The sequence below is a fragment of the Plectropomus leopardus genome, chromosome 8 (assembly GCF_026936395.1).
Source record: "Plectropomus leopardus strain MGB_pleo_1.0 chromosome 8, ASM2693639v1, whole genome shotgun sequence".
Taxonomy (NCBI): domain Eukaryota; kingdom Metazoa; phylum Chordata; class Actinopteri; order Perciformes; family Serranidae; genus Plectropomus; species Plectropomus leopardus.
In genome coordinates, this window is record NC_142183.1 from 22,977,024 (window position 1) to 22,997,537 (window position 20,514).

The window sequence follows — 20,514 nt, forward strand, 5'->3', positions numbered from 1 at the left end:
CTACATGTGTACAACAACAGATTATATATAATATGGTAGTGACTGGATCACCACACTAAATTCAGGTATATGTGCCAAGCCAAAAGGGCAAGATGACAGATAGTAGCGGAGTTTCAAAACAAAAGTGAACTATGTTTGATATCAAATTCTTTAAACAAAGCCACTCTAGATTAAAAGGTCTTCTGCTCTGCAAATTTTGAAATTCCCCTTCAGATGCTCAGTTTTTCCATCTCACTTCCATCAGTTTTAAAGCTATACTTTTGTAATTTTCCAAAAGTGAACATGACAGTGTTGAGTTTTTTCCCCCCACTATAATTAGGGAGCTATAATGTTACCTGCTTGTGAGCCAATAATCCACATCTGAAGAGAAATCGTTAACCTAGAACAAAGAAGATGCAATTAGCAATATATAAGTCTATTTTCCCCAAACTGTATGTTAATACTGTACATTAACTGGAAAATGACATGTTAGACATGGCTAGCAATAGTTAGCAGCTTCTGCTAGGGCTAGCTAGTCAGACCAATAACTGTTAGCATTTGCAAGTTTCAACATTTAAATTAGCTTTTGCTAGTTGACATTAGCAACGTTAAAAGTTACATGAATACGTGAATATCGTTAGCATTAACTTACTTTGTTGGCTAAGGCTAGCTCGCTAACGTTACCCTCAAAAAGTCAACAAATTACTCACCGCTGTTATTTTTCCTTTTACAGTTTCAAACAGTCAGTCGATATTCCCAAACGGTATCTACAAAATAGCTACTGAGATTTATTTGATAGTAAGCAAATTGGCGATACGTTTTCCTAAATTTAACTTGTTCATAAGCGAAGTGAAGTAGGAAAGGAACGTTATTTTCGCAAATACCCGACGTCTTCAAAATAAAAGCTCCACGGTAAATAAGTCGCCATAAAAGTCTGTATTTTCGCAGGTCATGACGTGGTATCATCTAGTTTAGGAGACAGTATGTTTAAACTTGACTTCACATGTTTTTTGTGTATAATTTTGCTTTTTAAATCTTAATTTTATTATTATTGTGAATATAGCCGGAAATTAATTACTGTTTCGCATTTTATGCGGTTTTACATTAAAGTCCCGACAAAATACTTCCTATAACATAACATTAACGATGTAACCATTTAAAACTGTCCTCCCTAGGGATTTTTTTCTGACTGTGATAATATATCCGTCGCAAGTTTTCTGGAAACAGGTCTTTTTCCTGATGAAGTAATATGAGTGAGTTGATTGCAGACACCTGCGTGTGTTGATCAGCGGCAGCACGTGCGTGGTCCTGTTTACCTCGAGCTCTCAGCGGAGAGTCTCTATAAGTTTTGTCTGCTTTCGTTTCTTATAATAGAAAAAAAACAAACAAAAAAACAAATGCTGATGTCAGCCGTCTTTCGTTATTTTCGCACGCTTTTCTTGCTGCTGCTGGTCACCTGCAGCTGCCCGCTGGTTAGATCCTCTCTGGCTGCCTCAAATGCGTTGCGCAGCCTGGGGGACTTCTCCTACCCCTACGGCAGCATCTTCTCTCCGCTGCTCAAAGCCCTGTCAGAGCACGGAGGGTCCAGGTGGAACCCCGGATTGAAGAAAAAGATTAAACCCGAGCAAAGGTACATGAAATATCTGACGGAGGTTTACAAGAAGTCCTCCAGAGTGCAAAGGAGTTTGGATGGGAGTAAAATCTACAACACAGTCCGACTGATTAAGCCACAGGATGAATGTCTTGCACAAAGTAATAAAGGTGAGCAGGTGAAACAGCCAACATGACTGTACATTGACCTCATACACAATGTAATACACATACAGTACCGTGCAAAAGTCTCAGATCAACTTAAACTTTATTTTAGCAAGGTTATAATGATCATAGGTACATGTTTATTTCTCAGTCGCGTGTTTCCTAAAACACAACCAGAACATACAGGAAATATGTAGGCTATGCAGTATTAAAAAAACAAGATATTTCAGAATAAATCAACTTTAAACAGGCTAAAGTTGCAAGTATTTAGTTTGACCTCCCTTCCCACTTTGCATGTCTTGGACACTTACGAGCAGGTTGTATTCAAAACATGTTCAAAGCTCGATATTGTTTGAGCCACCTTTTTTTTTTTGGTTGCACGATTCCATGTTTCACACGTTTTTTTGATGCTTTAATGCATTGTAAATTATCTGTATTCTTTGTTGGTATCTTTATAGAGAGACTGTGAAAAAAAATTAAAGAAGAGCGAAAGAAAAAAATAAATCTCCATTGCAACTTTGCCAAAACAACAAATTTATGGTGGCCTAAGACTTATGCACAGTACTGTAGCTTCCACAATCAATCAACCATTGCCTTTATTGTCACTGCACAGCTGTACAACGAAATCATGTGTAGTGGTACATACAGAAATTTACAGACAGCCAGACACATCAAAGACCATATGGCCTGAATAAGTATATATATATATATATATATATATATATATAACAAAGAAGTATGAAAACAGGTAATTAAAGCAGACTAAGTATGATAAATTATTGCACAGTCATGAAATATTGCACATATTCAGGATATATTGCACAAATACAGAATCCTGAGCATGTGTGTTATTTCATGACTGTGCAATGCTAAGACTTGGTGGCAAATTGAATGATTAACAGTGGTATTCCTCTAAAAATATAGCATAATGTGACACCCAAAGACAACACATTTTATGGATAGATGAATATAATGGGCCCATTTTCATGGCTGTAGGGCAAAGCTGTATCAGAAACTGCTCCATGGTCCCAGACCTCTGGTGCTTTGAATGACTTTGATCATAACAATGCTGCATATTCGTGACATTTTCACTGTACTTGAAGGGACAGTTCAACCGAAAATCAAAAGTATCTGTTTTTCCTCTTACATAGAGTGCTTTTTATCAGTCTAGATTGTTTTGGTGTGAGTTGCCGAGTGGCAACTAATGGCACTTGGCTTGTGATGGTTAAATGCTCAACAGCAATGTTTCTTTCCAGAAATCATGACCCAGTCACTCAAGATAATCCACAGACCTTGTGAGCAGTTTCATGTAGGAACTAATAAACAAGTTACACTTTCTGTTTCGTTACCTGTCGAAAAAAACGATGATCATATGGGGGGGTTAAGGCATCACAAACATTATGCAGTTAAACAGGCATAAAGACAAGATCTATATGTTTGTTCTGGTTAATTAAAATTAAGCGTACTCATGAGTACAAGGACATTTGTGAGACTGACGTATTATGTTGACACTTATGTTTTCTTTCTTTCTTTCAGAGAGCTTTATGCAGGATCTCTCCTACAGCCTCGATCAAGTACGAAGAAAAGAACAGCTTCTGAGGTCGGCCCTTCTGTACAGTTTTGACCATCATCGTGCAGCACCTGTCAACTCTGTGTGTTATCTGAGTCTCAAAGAGCAGGAGCGCTCAAACCGGTGTCGGCTGTGTCCTGGGGTCCACCACACTGTGAACTTCACAGTCAGCACAGACGGGGGGAGCAGGAAGGACTGGGTGGAGGTCGACATCACCTCGTTTCTCCGGCCTCTCTTAAAGTTTCAGAAGAAGAACATACACCTGCTTATCAATGTCACCTGCCCAGAAGGTGATGGGAGCAAAGGCCCTCTGAAGTTCACCCTGAGGTCTCCTCCTCTGCTTCTTTATCTCAATGACACCAGCAAAATCGCTCACCAGAGGTTCGTGGTCAGTGCCAAAGCGGGTCAAAGGCCAGCCACTGCGGGGAACACATTTCACAAGCAGGAGGTTTTCAAATCAGAGCAAAGGACTGGGAGAAAGAGGAGATGGAAGAGGGAATCTCCAAAGAGCAAACGAGGCGATAAAAGTCTGGACATCCATCTGCCTGAGCTTCTTCCAAGCTCTGAATTCCCAACAAGCGACTGTGCCTTGTATGATTTCAGGGTGCGGTTCAGCCAGCTCAAGCTGGATCACTGGATTGTTTTTCCACCAAAGTACAACCCCAGGTACTGCAGAGGCATGTGCCCGAGGACCATGGGATTCATCTATGGCTCACCTGTCCACACCATGGTGCAAAACATCATCTACGAGAAGCTCGACTCCTCCGTGCCCAGGCCCTCGTGCATTCCCTCCCAATACAGCCCCCTGAGTGTCATGATCTTTGAAGAGGACGGCTCCTACGTCTACAAGGAGTTTGAAGACATGGTTGCCACCAGGTGCACATGTCGCTAAGGCAACTGCCGATATGTCTGTTCCGTTTTCCTCCTTTTTTTTTTACAGGCTATTTCACCACAAACCTCCTCAGCAGTCATCACAGGTGGACTCTATCCAAGTATTGGATATTCTGACTAGGCTCAGTGATTCATGAATTTATAAAATTGTTGTGCATGGAGTTTGATCTGGAGCAGGTGTGTTTACTTAATCAAGTGTGTTTACTTAAACAAAAAAAGTGTTTTATCCTTGTGAAAAATGTGGGAACGTGACATATATTTCCTTTTTGTTAAGGCGTGAAAAGAAAGGATGCCAATGCATCCTATTCTTCAGCTTACTGTTTGCAGCGTAGTATTGAATCTAACACACTTGAAGAAGGAAAACTAGTGTTGTATAATTTTTGTATAATTTTTTAAGTTATTTTTTGTTAACTTATTTTGGGTGGGTGGTCTGTCATTATACTTTAATTTAACACAAGTGCCAAGTTTTAAGTAGCCCTGTTCTGGACAAAAGATGGAAAAAACAGTCACAAACTCTTAACAAACCTTTTACATATCGTTTTATTCCTGGGGATGACAGACAGCAGTCTGAATGGCAGCTGCCTTCATAATGTCCAGAATGAAAGTCAAGGTTTCAGTGTGTATTTATTACTGCCGGTCACTGCGTGACTGCATAGGTATGAACTGAGTGCATACTTATGAAATTGTACTGGTTAACTGTGACTAAATGCATGTCATGTCTATTTATGCGAACTGGATGAATTCACTGTGTGTCTGTGCTCAGTTTAGGGATATTCAAAAGAGTGAGAATATGTAGACAGAAAAGTTGGAAAATAAAAAAAAATAACATGCAGAAATGTTGTCTGTGTACAGCTGGCGGTACTTGTTCAACAAGGGATAAATATTTGTGTTCTGTCCTGAGGAGTGAGTCTAAATGGTCTTGCCAAATATAGATTAAACTATGCACAAACTAAACTTTTGGCAACTTTTGTGTGTGAGAAGAGAGAGATTAAGGCGTTACACTGCTTGTCAGAAATGGACTGTCAATATTTCCCTGTTCATACCTCTCTCTGAATTATGTCTGTGTTTAGTTTTTCTTATATCTTCTAGCTCATATGAAAGGTCATGTGTTCATGTTCATGACTGTAATCAGGAAAATTTGAGTCGATTGTACAGATGAGTTTATTTGAGCTGCACAGCCTCATTCAGAACTCAGGCTGGCGTTTAATTTTGGCATTATGCTCTAGAGCTCCATGGTTGCACATACTGTCTCCCTCTCAGTGTCTTCTGTGTTGTTTTTCTGAGGAAGACACAAACAGAAAACTGAGTTTAATACCAGCTTAGAAAGGCCACATGTCCAAATGGCATAACCCATGAGCATAGCGGTGTATCACCAAGTGAGATTAGAGTTTTTTGGCAAGGTATGTTGAGTCTAAAGCTGGGGTTTCCTGTACTATGAAGGCAAATCTCTTTTAACCTGATCACCATGGTAACTGCAAATTCGGTCAGGAGCAGGTTATGTTCCAAGTTTCGACTTAGTGGAAAAGCACCTTAAACCGCTTCTTTGGGTAGCATCACTCCATCGCTGTCAGAAAATGAGCGATACAGATTGCCAGCTGTGAGAAAACGTCATAAATACACTGTATCCAACTTGTTGAACCATAATGTCAAAGATGCCACCTTGCATCCATCCATCCATCTATGCATAAATAAATAAATACAGAGTTTAGGAACTCTTACGAATTTACCTTACAAATTTGATTTAATGACATTTAATTGAAAAAAACATTCTGGTACAGGATATATAAATCTCCTACACCAGATTTTACAACAATAAACCAACAAAAAATGCCACAATATACATATTAAAAATAAATAATGATACAAAATAAAATACAAATACACAAATAATTGAAATACTAAAATAAATGTGCGAAAATGTAGAGTAATTGTAAGGTAAATATGTCTTATTCATCAACTTTATGCATATCTTCATATTTGTTTTATGTAATAATCATTTATTCATGCATCGTTCAGCATTTATTTGTACCTGTATTATTTCGGGAATTTAATCTATAATCTTCATATTCAGCCTGAGCTAAACTCCAGTCCTGCAGGCGGCGGTGTGTCGCCCTCAGTGTCTGCAGCCTGAATAAAAAGAAGGACACCGGAACTTCGTTAGGAAACACCGCTCAGAAGCAGTACGGTAAGCCTCAATGTCACGATTTTAACGGTGAAGTTTCGCTTACATTAGCTTTCATCGCCGGGTTATGTGAGATATATCAGCTTAATTGTAGTACAAGTAACTTATTGTGTGCCTCAGTCGGTTAAACGACCGTGTTTAAGTGCCAGTTCAGGAGTTCAAGGACCTTAGCAGCTGTTAGCTCTCACGGCTAACTAGCCTAGCTCGACCTGTGCTCCAGAAATGTTGCTTTGATTGTTGTGGTTTCGCAATCATATATCAAGATAATCTAACATCTGAATCGGTTTTTTTGCATTACGGTTTGTGCCTAGAAGCTCGAGTAAACAACATAATTACGATTTTACTAACGTTAACATACCCATGTAATGTTACAGTAACATCTGATTAAAAATAGTCGACGTCTGTTGATATAAACTCATTACTGCCTAAAATATCGATGTTTGGGCGAGATGTCAGGTTGACCATATATTTACACTATGAGATTTATCAAAAATGAAATCTGTAACGTGGGTATTATGTGTAGGTTAAGGCACATAATAAAACAGTTCGTGTTAAAAAAATAATTGGTAAGTCAGGAAAATTTCATTACTTCACTGTAGTGCAGTCTTTATAATCAGAAAAAAAGACATATCCCGTCATCACTCAGTCCAAAAACATATTCACTTATGATTACATAATATTTAGTCAGTCATGCAAAGATGCAGGGCCATTGTTAAAATCTATGACAAAGAAAGTCACCCATGGTAGATATATTAGCTCATATTGGTATTGCTAAATTATTAGTAGCTGCTTGTCAGTTCTATTCTTTGTTTACGAGTCATAATAGTTCAGCAGGAAAATAAGTGCTACAAAGTCACATTAAAATCCCACACATCCCACCACATTTACAACAGTTTTGTTCGGAATAACTTGTAACCTGAATGATACATTTATATAATATATATATATATATATATATATATATATATATATATATACACACACACAAAAAACAAAAACACACTCAGCTTTAGTAACCTTATGTAAATGTCTTGTTGTCATTTCAGATCAAACATGGGCCGCCACTTCGGAGACTTGGCCAGGGTCAGGCATATAATCACATACAGTCTGTCCCCCTTTGAGCAGAGGGCTTTCCCAAACTACTTCTCCAAGGGAATCCCCAATGTGTGGAGACGGGTCACAGCTTCTTTCTTTAAAGTTGCCCCTCGTGAGTTTATTTTTTAAAAATCTATAATGCATGTCAATGTTTAACATTTAGAGGCAGTACTGGTAATTCACACGTTTCATATTTTTATTGAAATCATTAACACTGATGAGTGATGTCAACAATAAACAAACTAAAAGAAACTAAATATTATCTTTAAAAATAAAATTGAGTAAGAACATAAAAGTATGCTTGAGATATCTATCTTCAAATATATGGCAAGAGCTACAGACAGTTTGTCAGCCTGCATGGCATCATATGCAGTAAACTGGCTCAGAATCTTCTTATTTTGACTCGATCTGTTTCATCTGTAGTTAAAATGTATCTGTGCTCACATTTTAGCAGCTACAATGGGGTTACATACATAGATTTGTGGTTTTTGTTTTCAGTTAGGATGATGGTGGCCAATCAAAGTTCCCTGATTTGATCTCTGCTTCTGTTGTGTTTCAATGATAAGTCATAGTGGACGGTAAAAAGAGATGACAGTTTTGACATGACAGTACTGAAGGTGTTAAATGAGTGCATGCCCACAGGTGCTGGCAGCATCCCTCTTTATTGTACTTTTTGTTAGTGTAACTCTATTTTACCAGTTAGTTTCAAATCAGCATTATGATGAATTCAGTAACAGTGTACTTAATAATGTAATGTAACCTGCGTTTTAATGCCTCCATGTCTGCAATAGCTGTTGCAGGAGGCATAATTTTGGGTTTTCTGTCCATCTCAAGAAGGTCTTGAGGAAATTTCTTCAAATATGGTTCAAATAAAGGCCTCAGTTATGAGCTAATTAGAATTTGGTGATCAAAGGTCACTGTGAACTTACAAAACATATTTTTGGCCATGACCCAAGACACACACACAAACTCAAAGGTTTAAATACCTGTGAAAGGTGCCTGCATGCAGCACAAGAAAAGTGATGTTGATCCGGGTTTTAAATGGCTAAGTCACACTCCTTACGTTCCCTTTACGTCTGTTTAGTATATAGCAGAGAGGATTTAAATTAAATTTGAAAAATCTGATTATGATTACTTGTTTTTCTCTCCCAGCATCTCTGCAGAGAAAATTATGTTTAAATTTTTTTTTTTTAGATTTTACTCATGACCTTCATTGCACAGCAAGTTGTGGTTAAATAGAGTTAGATAAAGTGATGGTCGTGGTGCTAATTCATTTTCTGGTCTTTTGCAGCAATGACCCTCATGTACCTGACATACACCTGGGGCAACAGTGTCCACCAGCAGGGCAAGAGGAAGAACCCCGCTGACTTTGAGAATGAAGAATGAACTCCTGCCACCTTTCTGAGAGCTGCCCTCTGTTATTGATTCCAACTGTGTTTGTTTCACCAATAAAGATAAAAATATTTATGTGAAATCAGTCCCTGATTGATTAAATTCAGCCAACTCTTTGTTACTGGAGAAATCTTCATTTAATGAGCGTGTCAAATCAACGCTACTTTTATGTATAGTTACAGTGTAAATTTAGTGCAGTGTAGTAGTCCATCAACTAAAAATATAGATGAGTGCTATATGTAGAATTGCAGGAAATCGGTTTCAAATTACATTTTTCTTCTGGAGGAATATATATATATTACATTTATACAGGTAGTAGTCCATTCTGATACATATTTGTACCTGACAGAATTACATACACCACCTGACAGAATGAGGTACCCATTTATACGCGCAGTAGTCTGTTCTGATAGATATTTGTGCCTGACAGAATGACCTGCTCCACATTTAATTACATTTATACAGAAAGTAGCTTATTCTGAAATATATTTGCACCTGACAGAATGATCTGCTCCACCTAACAGAGTGACCTATTCCACATTTAACTACATTTATACATGAAGCAGTCAATTCTGATAGATGTTTGTACCTGATAGAATATTCTACTCCACATTTATATACAGGTTTTGGTCAATTCTAATAGATATTTGTACCTATCCAGCTGACCTACTCCACATTTAATTACAGTTATACAGATAGTGTATCTTTATATGCAATCTATGATGCACATGGGGAGGGGGGGGGCTGGACGGCTTCCAGTGGCAGCCAGAATCAAATTCAAAGCACTTCTCTTGGCTTACATAAATCTCTAGCCAGACTCTTCTCTTCTGTTGTTCCCAAATGGTGGAACAAACTTCCAAACTCTGTGCGTTCTGCTGAGTCCCTTTCTACTTTTAAGAGACAATTGAAAACTCAATTGTTCCGAGAACACCTAGGCACTTAACCTGACTCTTCTCCTCTCTGTCCTTTGGGGTAGAGTAAGTCAGATGGTCCAAACCCAGCACTTAATGATTATCTAGCACTGACAAAGTTGTGTGATGTTGTATGTTGATTGTCATCGTAAGTAGTGATACTGAGATTGTTGAATCTCAGATGCTGAGATCGCTACTGGTTATTACTTTGGTTTTCAAAAAAAAAAAAAACGGGGGGGGGGGCTGTGCGGCACTTCTTCTGCCACTAGACGGCAATACCTGTGACCAATCACACCTGAATCACTTTTTGCACTTACTAAGGGTTTTTTCCTTAAGTCTAAATCCTTGCTTGTGTTGTACGTCGCTTTGGATAAAAGCGTCTGCTAAATGAAAGTGTAGAACTGTAGGATCGTAGACATTCACAGACCCAAAGCTGCTGGTGTAATGACGTCCCTCGCCTCTAGGGGCGCGTGACCACGGCGTCTGGTGCTCTGCAGTCGGATGCTATTGGTCGCGCGGACAGAGAAAATTCCTGAACGCTCTCACGCTCTCATCAGCCGGCGCACCGCATGCTGCTACCAGCTTCATGGGACAAGAACAAGGGTGTATCACCGTCCGCTGACCGAGACCCACTGTAGCTGCTGCTGTCACTTTTAGCACTGAAGCGTATTTCTGTTCTTCCTTGTGATTTCTGTACTCTATCGTTACACTGTTCAGTTAGCTAGTGAAGATGTCAGTTGTCGGATTTGACGTCGGGTATCTGAACTGCTATGTAGCAGTAGCCAGAGCCGGGGGGATTGAAACTGTCGCTAATGAATACAGCGATCGATGTACACCGTAAGTGCGATTTGGTACATTATTTTATATGATTTATGTTGTATTTTTTGCCCTTACAGGAGGTACGGGTAGTGAACGAATCTACGTTTCTTTCATCATAATATAAGATGAAGCTAGCATTACTATCAAGCTAGTTAGCATGCTAACGGATTTCACAACAGGAAACGGCATGAGTGCTAAAGCTAATGCTAGTTGCGGCGGAGCCATTGTGAATAAAGACATCTTGTTCCACTTCGCATGATGAAATGCTTCGTGTTGTGTTTTACTACAATAATGTAGTCGAGGTTACTTAAGGACTGATACATGACCTGCTCAATCAGGTGATGATTTTTTTTACTGCAGGCATGAATGAGCGCATGATGGGAGGAGGCCGGATCGTGGCTGTCAAACGGCTTGATCAATCCATTGTACCTCATGTTCAGACCCGTTATTCATTCACGACACCGCGAAAGGAGTAGTCTTTAGAATATATCTTTACAAACATTTCAAAAATATCATGTGATACCGCCTTCATCACAATCAGTCAACATTTTGTTATTGGATACATCAACCCCATAAGAAGCTGCATCATAGTATACATGTGTACAAGAGAGATACTGATTTCTTTTTGTAATTGAACAAAATACATGTACAAACACAATGGCTTTTGACATCTATGATTAGATGGATAGGCTCAGGTGCATACAATACATACAAAGAAAGAGCGAAAAAAGACAAATCAAAACAGACAAGACCTTTTAGTATCAAATGTATACAATATTTTTACTAATTCAAGGGCTAGGGCTTTTGTTGTAAAGCATAGTCATCTATCATGCTAACTAGTTTAACTGCATTTTTATGTTTCATCCATGTGAGGGCTTTCACATAGGAAAGAAAATCATTATGAAACATCAAACCTAGGTTTCATCTTCACATACTTGAATTTGTGTAGATACATTTTTTTCAAGTACCAAAATGTTATTACCAGAAAGTCACTGTTGCTGTTGTCCATGACAAGTCCATAAACAATGTCGTCATGAGAAAAAATTTCAAGCTGGAAAAACATTTTGGGAAAACCATTCATGTATATCAATCCAAAGAGCATCAGAATACATTCACTGGAAATATATATGATCAGCAGTGACCGTGTCATCACAAAATAAACAATTATTAGCTTCAATTCTAACTTGTTGTTGCCATAAATAACTGGATAGATGTACTCCATTTAATATTTTAAAATGGATTTCCTTTGCTTTTGGAGTTAGCTTTGGACTTTGGAGAGATTTGAATTTTGTTTTCTCTTTTTAGAGCATGTGTTTCCTTTGGACCCCGGAATCGATCGATCGGTGCTGCTGCTAAAAGCCAGGTATGTTTTCATGGAAAGTGGTGGCACACAGGATACCTGACCTCTAACCTAACAATAGAGGCAACTGTGTTTCCATACTGTGTTGTTGAGTATAAGCAACACAAAGCATAACCTGCCTTTAATAGAGAGTTATCTTATTTTTATTTTTTTACAGGTTGTCACAAACTACAAGAACACAGTCCAAGGGTTCAAGAGGTTTCATGGAAGGGCGTTTTCAGATCCCTATGTGCAACGCCTCAAAAACAGCTTGGTCTATGATATTGTACAAATGCCCACAGGAACAACTGGCATCAAGGTAAGGAAATGTTAAGTGACAACAAAGACACATTAGATATACCTCCTAATTATCCTTGTAAAATACAATATTGACTCAAAGAGACATGTGATGACTCCCATATCTTATCATTTGGCCAACTAGCTCAGATAATAGTGAAGCTGTTAAAATAATTTTACAGTAGGAGAAAAGAAACACTCCTTGGGCACCCTGTGTTAGAGCAAGAGGAAGAGTCTGTATTCAGTTGTGTATATTTGAGGCTGTAACAATAACGGTTTCAACTTCACAGTGACTCATCGGGGCAGATATAATAAAGAAAGTCTGTTGACTGGTACATCTGGTAATTTATGAAGACAGTACACCAGAAGTAGATGTTTTTACATTGCACCAACACTAACACACACAACACACAACATAACACACTAATAAAACTCACTTAAAAAATGTTCATATAGTATAGATAATAAAAACAATAAACATACTAATTATATTACCAGACGTGATACAGTACGATAAAAAGGAACAGTTATGGCTACTAGTTATTAAAATGGTTTACAATCTTTTCTTTTTCTTCAATGAGACCTGAACATCTTTTGTGTTTAAAGGACTAAATAAGTTTATTATTTATTTCTGTTCTGTGGTGTCATTTTGGTGCTCAGTAAGTTTTCATAGTTTTCAAGTGTTTTAATGCTGACAATCACTAAAACCTTGTAGATGAACACCACTTTATTGCACTGCTGACGCAGCATGTGTGTGCCTCTTGAAATTGTGAAATGTCGGTCTGTGTCATCACAGGCTGACATTAGATAAAGTTTGAAATGTAACCTTGACTATACATTAGCAGTGTAAGGGATACTGTTAGGACTGACTGAGAGACATTAGTAACTGAAAACACAAGTTACAGGCAGTGTTGAATGAGCGTCATGTTTAGACATGTGATTTATTGTTAGATTTAGTAGTTTTGCCAGGGTTTGAAATAGATAGTTATGTTTTATCTGCTCATATCATTCAGTTACCTGGTGTGCAAAACACTAATTTTGAGTTGACATAGTAGGAATATTAAGAGCATTGTCATAATCTTCTCATGTCCAATTTTACAGGTGATGTACATGGAGGAAGAGAAAGTGTTCAGCATTGAACAGGTCACCGCCATGCTGCTGACCAAGCTGAAGGAGACTGCAGAGCATGCACTCAAGAAGCCTGTGGCTGACTGTGTTGTGTCTGTAAGTATTACCTTTTAATGTTTTTATTTTTTATTTTTTATACTGGCCCTGAACATGATATGTAGAGCGGCCTGACTGGTTACACCTGTTATCAGTATTATTAGTCCACACAGTGGTGACATCATGTAGTACCCACCCAGCACTATTAAGGTCCCATATTGTAAAAAGTCAGATTTTCATGCCTTTCATACTATAAAAGCAGGTATAGATGATGTATAAAGAGAAATGCACAACGACTGTGTTCAGAAACTGTGTCTCTAAAGAAGGGGTCTGACTTCTGTGATGCTGTGATGTCACAAGTATTAAGACTGTTAAAAAGGTAAACATAAACTGTCTGAATTGGTCCCTTTGAGTTTCCTTTTGGACTGTTTTTGCAGTTAATGTGACCGTCGTAAGCTGGTAGGAAGTAAACATGGACCCAAGCCCAGCAATGCAATTATAGTGGAACGGTCTATAAGGATAGAAATTGCAGATACAGTGGTGTTACAGTGTTGGTTACCTGGCTGCAGAGATGACAAGAGCGCAGATGTGGAAGACCCGGAAACACTGACTAATTATAGTAGACTGGGCTTTTTTTTTTTTCGTGTGTGTGTGTGTGGTGCGGGGTGGCTGTCAGACAGATATTGGATACAGGTATATTCAAGCAGACAGTATGAGAAAAATAATTTGTTTTTCAATTGTTGTTTTACGAACATTAAAGCATATCAACATGTTCTTTTAGAAACTAAACTAAAAAATAAATACAAGTGTGAACCTTAAAATGAGAAGAATATGGGACCTTTAAGCTAAAAATGGATCTGTTTCCTTTCTTTCTTTGTGTTGTAACCAGGTTCCCTGCTACTACACTGATGCTGAGAGGAGATCAGTCGTAGATGCTGCTCATATTGCTGGTCTCAACTGCCTGCGGCTCATGAATGAGACAACTGCAGGTTTGTACTGGTCTTTTTTGGGCAGAACTTGGGCAAGGTTGTGCATGTTCCTGATGACTGACTGCAGCTGCCAAAATACACTCTTTCACATTGACTCTCTTGTCATTTAATAATCAAACAATTTTCCCTCCAGTTGCATTGGCGTATGGGATCTACAAACAGGATCTCCCAGCTCCTGAGGAGAAGGCCAGGAATGTTGTGTTTGTGGACCTGGGCCACTCTGGATACCAGACATCAGTGTGTGCCTTCAATAAGGGCAAACTCAAGGTGGGTAGCTACATCAGCCTACTGAACATTCAATATCTATCTGCATGTGGCTTTGTTTCATTACTTCATGTCTCTTTGTTTGTCTTCTCGTTGTCTCTCAGGTCCTCTCTACAGCTTGTGACCCAGAGTTGGGTGGAAAGGACTTTGATGAGATACTGGTGAGGCACTTCTGTGAGGAATTTGCCAAGAAGTACAAGCTTGATGTCAAGTCAAAGCCCAGGGCTCTGGTGCGGCTCTACCAGGAGTGTGAAAAACTGAAAAAACTGATGAGCGCCAATTCCTCCGACCTGCCGCTTAATATTGAGTGCTTCATGAATGACATTGATGTCACTGCAAAATTGAACAGGTAGACAAACAAGAAGGGACATGTTGCTTTTAGTATCCGCAATTCATATGTGCTGTGGTGAATTTATTATTTCATCTTCAAGCTTAAGTTATGTTCACCTTTTCTCTTGCACAAGGGGTCAGTTTGAAGAGATGTGTGCTGACCTTTTTGGCCGTGTTGAGGCTCCACTGCAAAGTCTGCTGGAACACACCAGTGAGTATAATTTTCTTTATTACTAATTTATAAAAAAAAAAAAACATAATGTAAGCTTGTTTCTTGGTTCGTGTCATATTAAAACTGTTTTTGTTCTATAAGAACTGAAAAAGGAAGACATCTATGCAGTAGAGATCGTGGGGGGAGCTTCCAGGATCCCAGCTGTCAAAGAGAGAATCAGCAAATTCTTTGGGAAGGAACTGAACACCACACTGAATGCTGACGAAGCTGTGGCCAGAGGATGTGCCCTGCAGGTATACAACACTGTATTTATAAAGCTATTCTCCGCCCGCTCCCAGTGTTCATCAGCAAGTCATCACATCAGTGCTTGTTGTAAAAGAGATGTTTCAGATTAATCGTTTTTACAATGACTGCAGCTCTCATTGAAACCCTGGTTGTGTCTCCACAGTGTGCAATACTGTCACCTGCCTTCAAAGTGCGTGAATTCTCCATCACAGACGTCGTTTCCTATCCCATCTCCCTGAAGTGGCATTCTGCCGCAGAGGAAGGTCTGAGGTAAAAAAAAAAATCTGTTTTGCTTCTGTTTTGTTTTACTTCTATCTCTGGGCTCTTGATTATTGACTGTGATGATTATAATGAAATATTGTCTAATGAGATAATATATTCGTTGCAGTGATTGCGAGGTATTTCCTATCAACCACGCAGCACCCTTCTCCAAGGTACTGACCTTCTACCGGAGAGAGCCTTTTTCTTTGGAGGCGTACTACAATAACCCTAATGAGCTGCCCTACCCTGATCCCACTATTGGTAAGCAGCTAAGACTTCCTGACAAAACCCTGACACATGGAAGTACAGCATTCACTCTCCTTTTAGTGCTTGTTTAGACCAAAAAGTCCCAAGGAGAATATCTGGTTCAGTGAACATAATCAGATCCAAAGATGCCTTAAAGCTATTTTGCCTGCTTAATTTGTGTTTTACGTTGTATTTTTTTCTTCCTTGCAGGTCAGTTCATGATCCAGAAGGTTGTCCCACAGGCGTCTGGAGAGAGCTCCAAGGTGAAAGTCAAAGTGCGGGTAAACATCCATGGTATCTTCAGTGTGTCCAGCGCCTCCCTGGTTGAATTGCAGAAGTGTGATGAGACAGAAGAACCGATGGAAACAGAACAGGCCAATGAAAAAGATGGAGAGGTACTTCAGCCACACAAGTGCTCTTGTTCTTTTGTTGTTTGTTTTTTTTTGCTTCAAATGTCCTTTTACACCGAGCATCAGATATTCTGTTTTGAGACAAAAAGAACATGTGTGGGTTTCATTTCTCCTCCGTAGAACAAGATGCAGACCGATCAGGATGAGCAGCAGAATCAGGGAGACAGTCAGAAAGAAACAGAAGAGAAGACGCCCCGTGAGAATGAGGAGATGGAGGTAAGTTTTTTTTTTTTAATTTTTTTTTTTTTTATGTGAAGTACAATTTGTACAATAGATTGTCTTTATAGAGAGATAATTCAATACAACAGCCTGCAGTAAATTCTGTCTTTGAGAAGCTTATGATTAGGGTTTAAGGCTTTTAAATGGACCCAAACTAAGTCTTGTCCACTTGTCAGTGGTAATGCCAAAGGGAAAAACATAGCAGAATGTTTTTATATGCAGAGATATTGTCGGGTGCAGATTCCATTTGGACCTGCTTCTAAATAATATCTTGATGTTTTTAGGCTGTGACGCGATATTCAACACGTATCTCGATATTTTCACATTTTCTTAAAAAAAAACCTAACTGATTTAACCCTTTGATCACACTATATACCTGATATATCTGTGTGATCAAACCTTTGTGATCATTCTAGTAAACTAATCTGAAATTGCGAGGAACACAGCTCGTCTGTGACATTTTAGAGGGCTTTAATTTTGAAACTCCACATCAGAATAACCTGATATTGTCCGAGTGACAATACTGGTGTACTGTCATTTTGAAGTTTGATTGATCTGTGGAAATGTATTCTTCATTTTTAACTGTGACTAGTTATAGAGACAATTGAATTAAAATGTTTCCTTAAAGTTCAGTTTGCAAATGGCAGTTAATGTTTTCAATCCAATATTTATTACTTAGTTCTTATTTATCTATGTATTTTCATTTGTTCGTTATTATCTGAAATTACCTATTACGATTTAAAGTCAGTTCTTACACGGTCTTACAAACAACTAGTTAAGCTAGTTAGACTGTCTTTTTTGAAGTAGAGGCTGGCTCGACTGCATTGTGTTAGAAGTGATGGAATAGACTCCTGGTACTGCAACTTATAGCAGAAATTGTTTTTTGGCATATTTTTTTAGGGGATACAGTAGTCTGTTCATCATCCGTTCCCCTGAGACTGAACCAACTTCAGGTTATAGACCCACACTGGGATCTCCCATTTTAAAAACGGATGTGAACTGTAATTGATGTTAAACTACACGTGGTTGATACGTTTTTGGTTTGTATGTGTTTGTGTGAGGAAGAGCGAGTCTCCTGCACGAAAAATGGCTTGTTTTATGTATAAATAAGTTGCACAAAGAATGTCAATATGTCAATATGCTCATTTGCAATATTGCACATAAAATAATAGGTGAGCAATCGGATGTTTTTGATATATTGCCCACCCCTCCTTATAATGTTAAATTTGTCATCCTCATGTTTGGCTAGTAATTTGAAACACTATGCTACAGTATAATACAATACCACTATCTGCAGCCAAAAAATAAATGTCACAGTGTAAAATTAAACTCTCAGAGCTAATTCACTGGATTTCATGAAACTGCACAGATGTCCGAGTCGACTGATGTCCTGTCTCATCTTGAGTTATATTTTGAATCTCACTGCTTATTCTCTTTCTTATTCAGACTAGCACAGAGGAGGGCAAAGGCGAGAAGAAGTCTGACCAGCCCCCACAAGCCAAAAAGCCCAAAGTCAAAACAAAAGTGCTGGAGCTTCCGATTGAAAACAGTCCACAGTGGCAGCTAGCGGATGACATGCTCAATCTTTTTGTAGAAAATGAGGTAACCGAACTTTCAGCCATCGCATACGCACATTACAAAATCCACCCATCCTTAATCACTTGTTCTATTTTGAAGTGTTTAGTGGTTACAGTTGCTGTTTGGATTCTCCTCAGGGTAAGATGATCATGCAGGACAAGCTGGAGAAGGAGAGGAATGACGCTAAGAATTACGTAGAGGAGTATGTCTACGACATGAGGGACAAGCTACATGGGATGCTGGAGAAGTTTGTCAGTGAATCTGTGAGTAAACTGTCACCTGACTTGTAATGTGTTCAAAGTTAGCACCTTTATGTTCACTGACCAAAAGATTTGGCTTTCTTTTACATGTTATGAAATCATTTTGATATTTTCAGGACAGAGATGCCCTGTCATTAAAGCTGGAGGATACCGAAAACTGGCTGTATGAAGATGGAGAGGACCAACCCAAACAGGTGTACATTGACAAACTGGCAGAGTTAAAGGTAATTACTACGTAGTAATAGCTTTTTTTCCCCCTTTATTGTTTGCTTGATATTTTGATTTCTATAACCGAAACCTGTACTGTGTTCTTTATAGAAACTTGGCCAGCCCATTCAGGAGAGGTACACAGAGGCTGAGGAGAGACCCAAAGCATTTGAGGAGATGGGAAAACAAATCCAGCAGTACATGAAATTTGTGGAAGCATACAAAATGAAGGCAAATCTAAACACTTGTTGCATTTTTATAACAAATAAATGTAATTATGCCTGCGGTAATCAGTAACACCACTTTTATTGTTTTCCTTTGATTTCCAGGAAGAGCAGTACGACCATTTAGATGAGGCAGATGTCAACAAAGTGGACAAACTGAGCAGTGAAGCCATGATGTGGATGAACAGCGCCATGAACCAGCAAAGCAAACAGAGCTTAACAGTGGATCCCTCCGTCAAAGTAAAAGACATTCAAGCAAAAACAAGGGTGAGAATCTCCTCCATCAGAGCATCTCAAAACCAAAGTACTGAGAAAATTGACTTCACTTTAAATGGAGAATCCCATACATGTATAATAAAGATGTACAAACGGCTGCAATCACTAAACACTCTGAAATGTTACGTTAATGGGAAACTGTGCTCCGTGGCTACATTGCATCCTGTTTCACTGCTGTCAGCGGCAGTACTCTCGCTCAATACTGGACCGATTTCAAAAATTGCCTCCATTAGTCACTTCGACACAAAAATGGGGGAAAATAGGGTTGAGGTTGAAAAATGCTGATTTTAAGACTGAGATTTGTCCAATAAATACAAATTATAGCCTTTGTTAAACCAAAGTAAAGCTAATCAGATGGTCACCTTTACTTGTGGAGCATTAATTCAGGTGTTATTTCTCCTTCATGCACAAGTGGTTACAGAAATCTCACAATATTTTGTCACATATTAGCGTTGCAACATGAGACACAACTGCCTTTACCCTAATATAAAACCATTTTTTCATGTTGTGTCATTTTTTTGTAATATTCCAGGAGCTGTTCTCCACTTGTAACCCCATCGTGACCAAGCCTAAGCCCAAGGTGGAGCTTCCCAAAGAGGACACACCTGCAGAGCAGAACGGGCCTGTCAACGGACAGGAGAAACCCCAGGACGAGACTGCAGACAAGGGGACGACCGAGAACACAGGCAACCCCACCTCAGAAACTACAGAAAACAAGCCTGAAATGGACCTTGATTAAAACAGCCAAGCGCCTCCCTGAGCAAAGCTGTAATGGGAGCTGGTTGTTTCAGATTGGGATGCAGCCTGGGTATATATCAGAGCAGGTAATGTGTTTAAGGAACTGCACTCCACAGTCAAAAGCAGGCAGGGTGATTAGCACTCTGAGCCCAGCTCCTGGTGGTATCTCTGTCTGATGACATAGCATGCCCTCTCTCTTTCTGGATGACATAAATCAAAAGCCAGCCGCAATAAGCCTGTTTGACAATGAGCGCTGTACACATGATGGTATTTATTTCTGTTGTGTGCCCTGTAAGTGTTCTGGTCTGTGTCACAATATGGTTTTAATAAAGTTATTGAAAATCACTTTAGCTATCATTGTTACTCTGTTCAAAGATACAGGAGGCATCACAAAGGCATCGTTTCAGTCCAGCTACCACTGAAGTCATGTCCTTGGTCATAATTTTGGGAATCTGAGGGTTTTGATTATGTGAACATGAATTTGCGTTCCACATTTAACACATATTGAGCATGTTATTTTTTAAAGATTTTTTTTGGTCTAAATTATTACATATAAGACAGCTTTAGCATGAACGAGGATGACATGCAGCAGATAGCTATAGGTTGGAGGTGCACCCAAATGACACAACCATTGTACATAGAGCATCAACGCTACCAGGTG

At 38.9% G+C, this 20,514-nt stretch overlaps 3 protein-coding genes across 3 annotated transcripts; all 3 read left to right on the plus strand.

The window, feature by feature from the left end:
* The first annotated feature begins 1,049 nt into the window (after window positions 1–1,049).
* gdf9 (growth differentiation factor 9) lies at window positions 1,050–5,151 on the plus strand. The gene is made up of 2 exons (XM_042493406.2): window positions 1,050–1,740; window positions 3,271–5,151. The coding sequence occupies exons 1-2, from the start codon at window positions 1,377–1,379 to the stop codon at window positions 4,194–4,196; spliced, it is 1,290 nt and encodes a 429-aa protein (XP_042349340.1). The 5' UTR covers window positions 1,050–1,376; the 3' UTR covers window positions 4,197–5,151.
* A 1,116-nt stretch (window positions 5,152–6,267) lies between these two features.
* uqcrq (ubiquinol-cytochrome c reductase, complex III subunit VII) lies at window positions 6,268–8,946 on the plus strand. The gene is made up of 3 exons (XM_042493592.2): window positions 6,268–6,380; window positions 7,424–7,584; window positions 8,764–8,946. Exons 2-3 carry the CDS (start codon window positions 7,431–7,433, stop codon window positions 8,856–8,858), a joined length of 249 nt encoding a protein of 82 aa, XP_042349526.1. The 5' UTR covers window positions 6,268–6,380; window positions 7,424–7,430; the 3' UTR covers window positions 8,859–8,946.
* A 1,352-nt stretch (window positions 8,947–10,298) lies between these two features.
* hspa4b (heat shock protein family A (Hsp70) member 4b) lies at window positions 10,299–20,198 on the plus strand. Its single transcript, XM_042493157.2, has 19 exons — window positions 10,299–10,612; window positions 11,900–11,957; window positions 12,112–12,252; window positions 13,332–13,454; window positions 14,284–14,383; window positions 14,517–14,650; window positions 14,752–14,996; window positions 15,112–15,188; window positions 15,291–15,442; window positions 15,598–15,704; window positions 15,823–15,956; window positions 16,152–16,336; window positions 16,472–16,567; window positions 18,017–18,172; window positions 18,286–18,411; window positions 18,525–18,632; window positions 18,727–18,846; window positions 18,945–19,106; window positions 19,648–20,198. The coding sequence occupies exons 1-19, from the start codon at window positions 10,506–10,508 to the stop codon at window positions 19,852–19,854; spliced, it is 2,538 nt and encodes an 845-aa protein (XP_042349091.1). The 5' UTR covers window positions 10,299–10,505; the 3' UTR covers window positions 19,855–20,198.
* The last annotated feature ends 316 nt before the right edge of the window (window positions 20,199–20,514 follow it).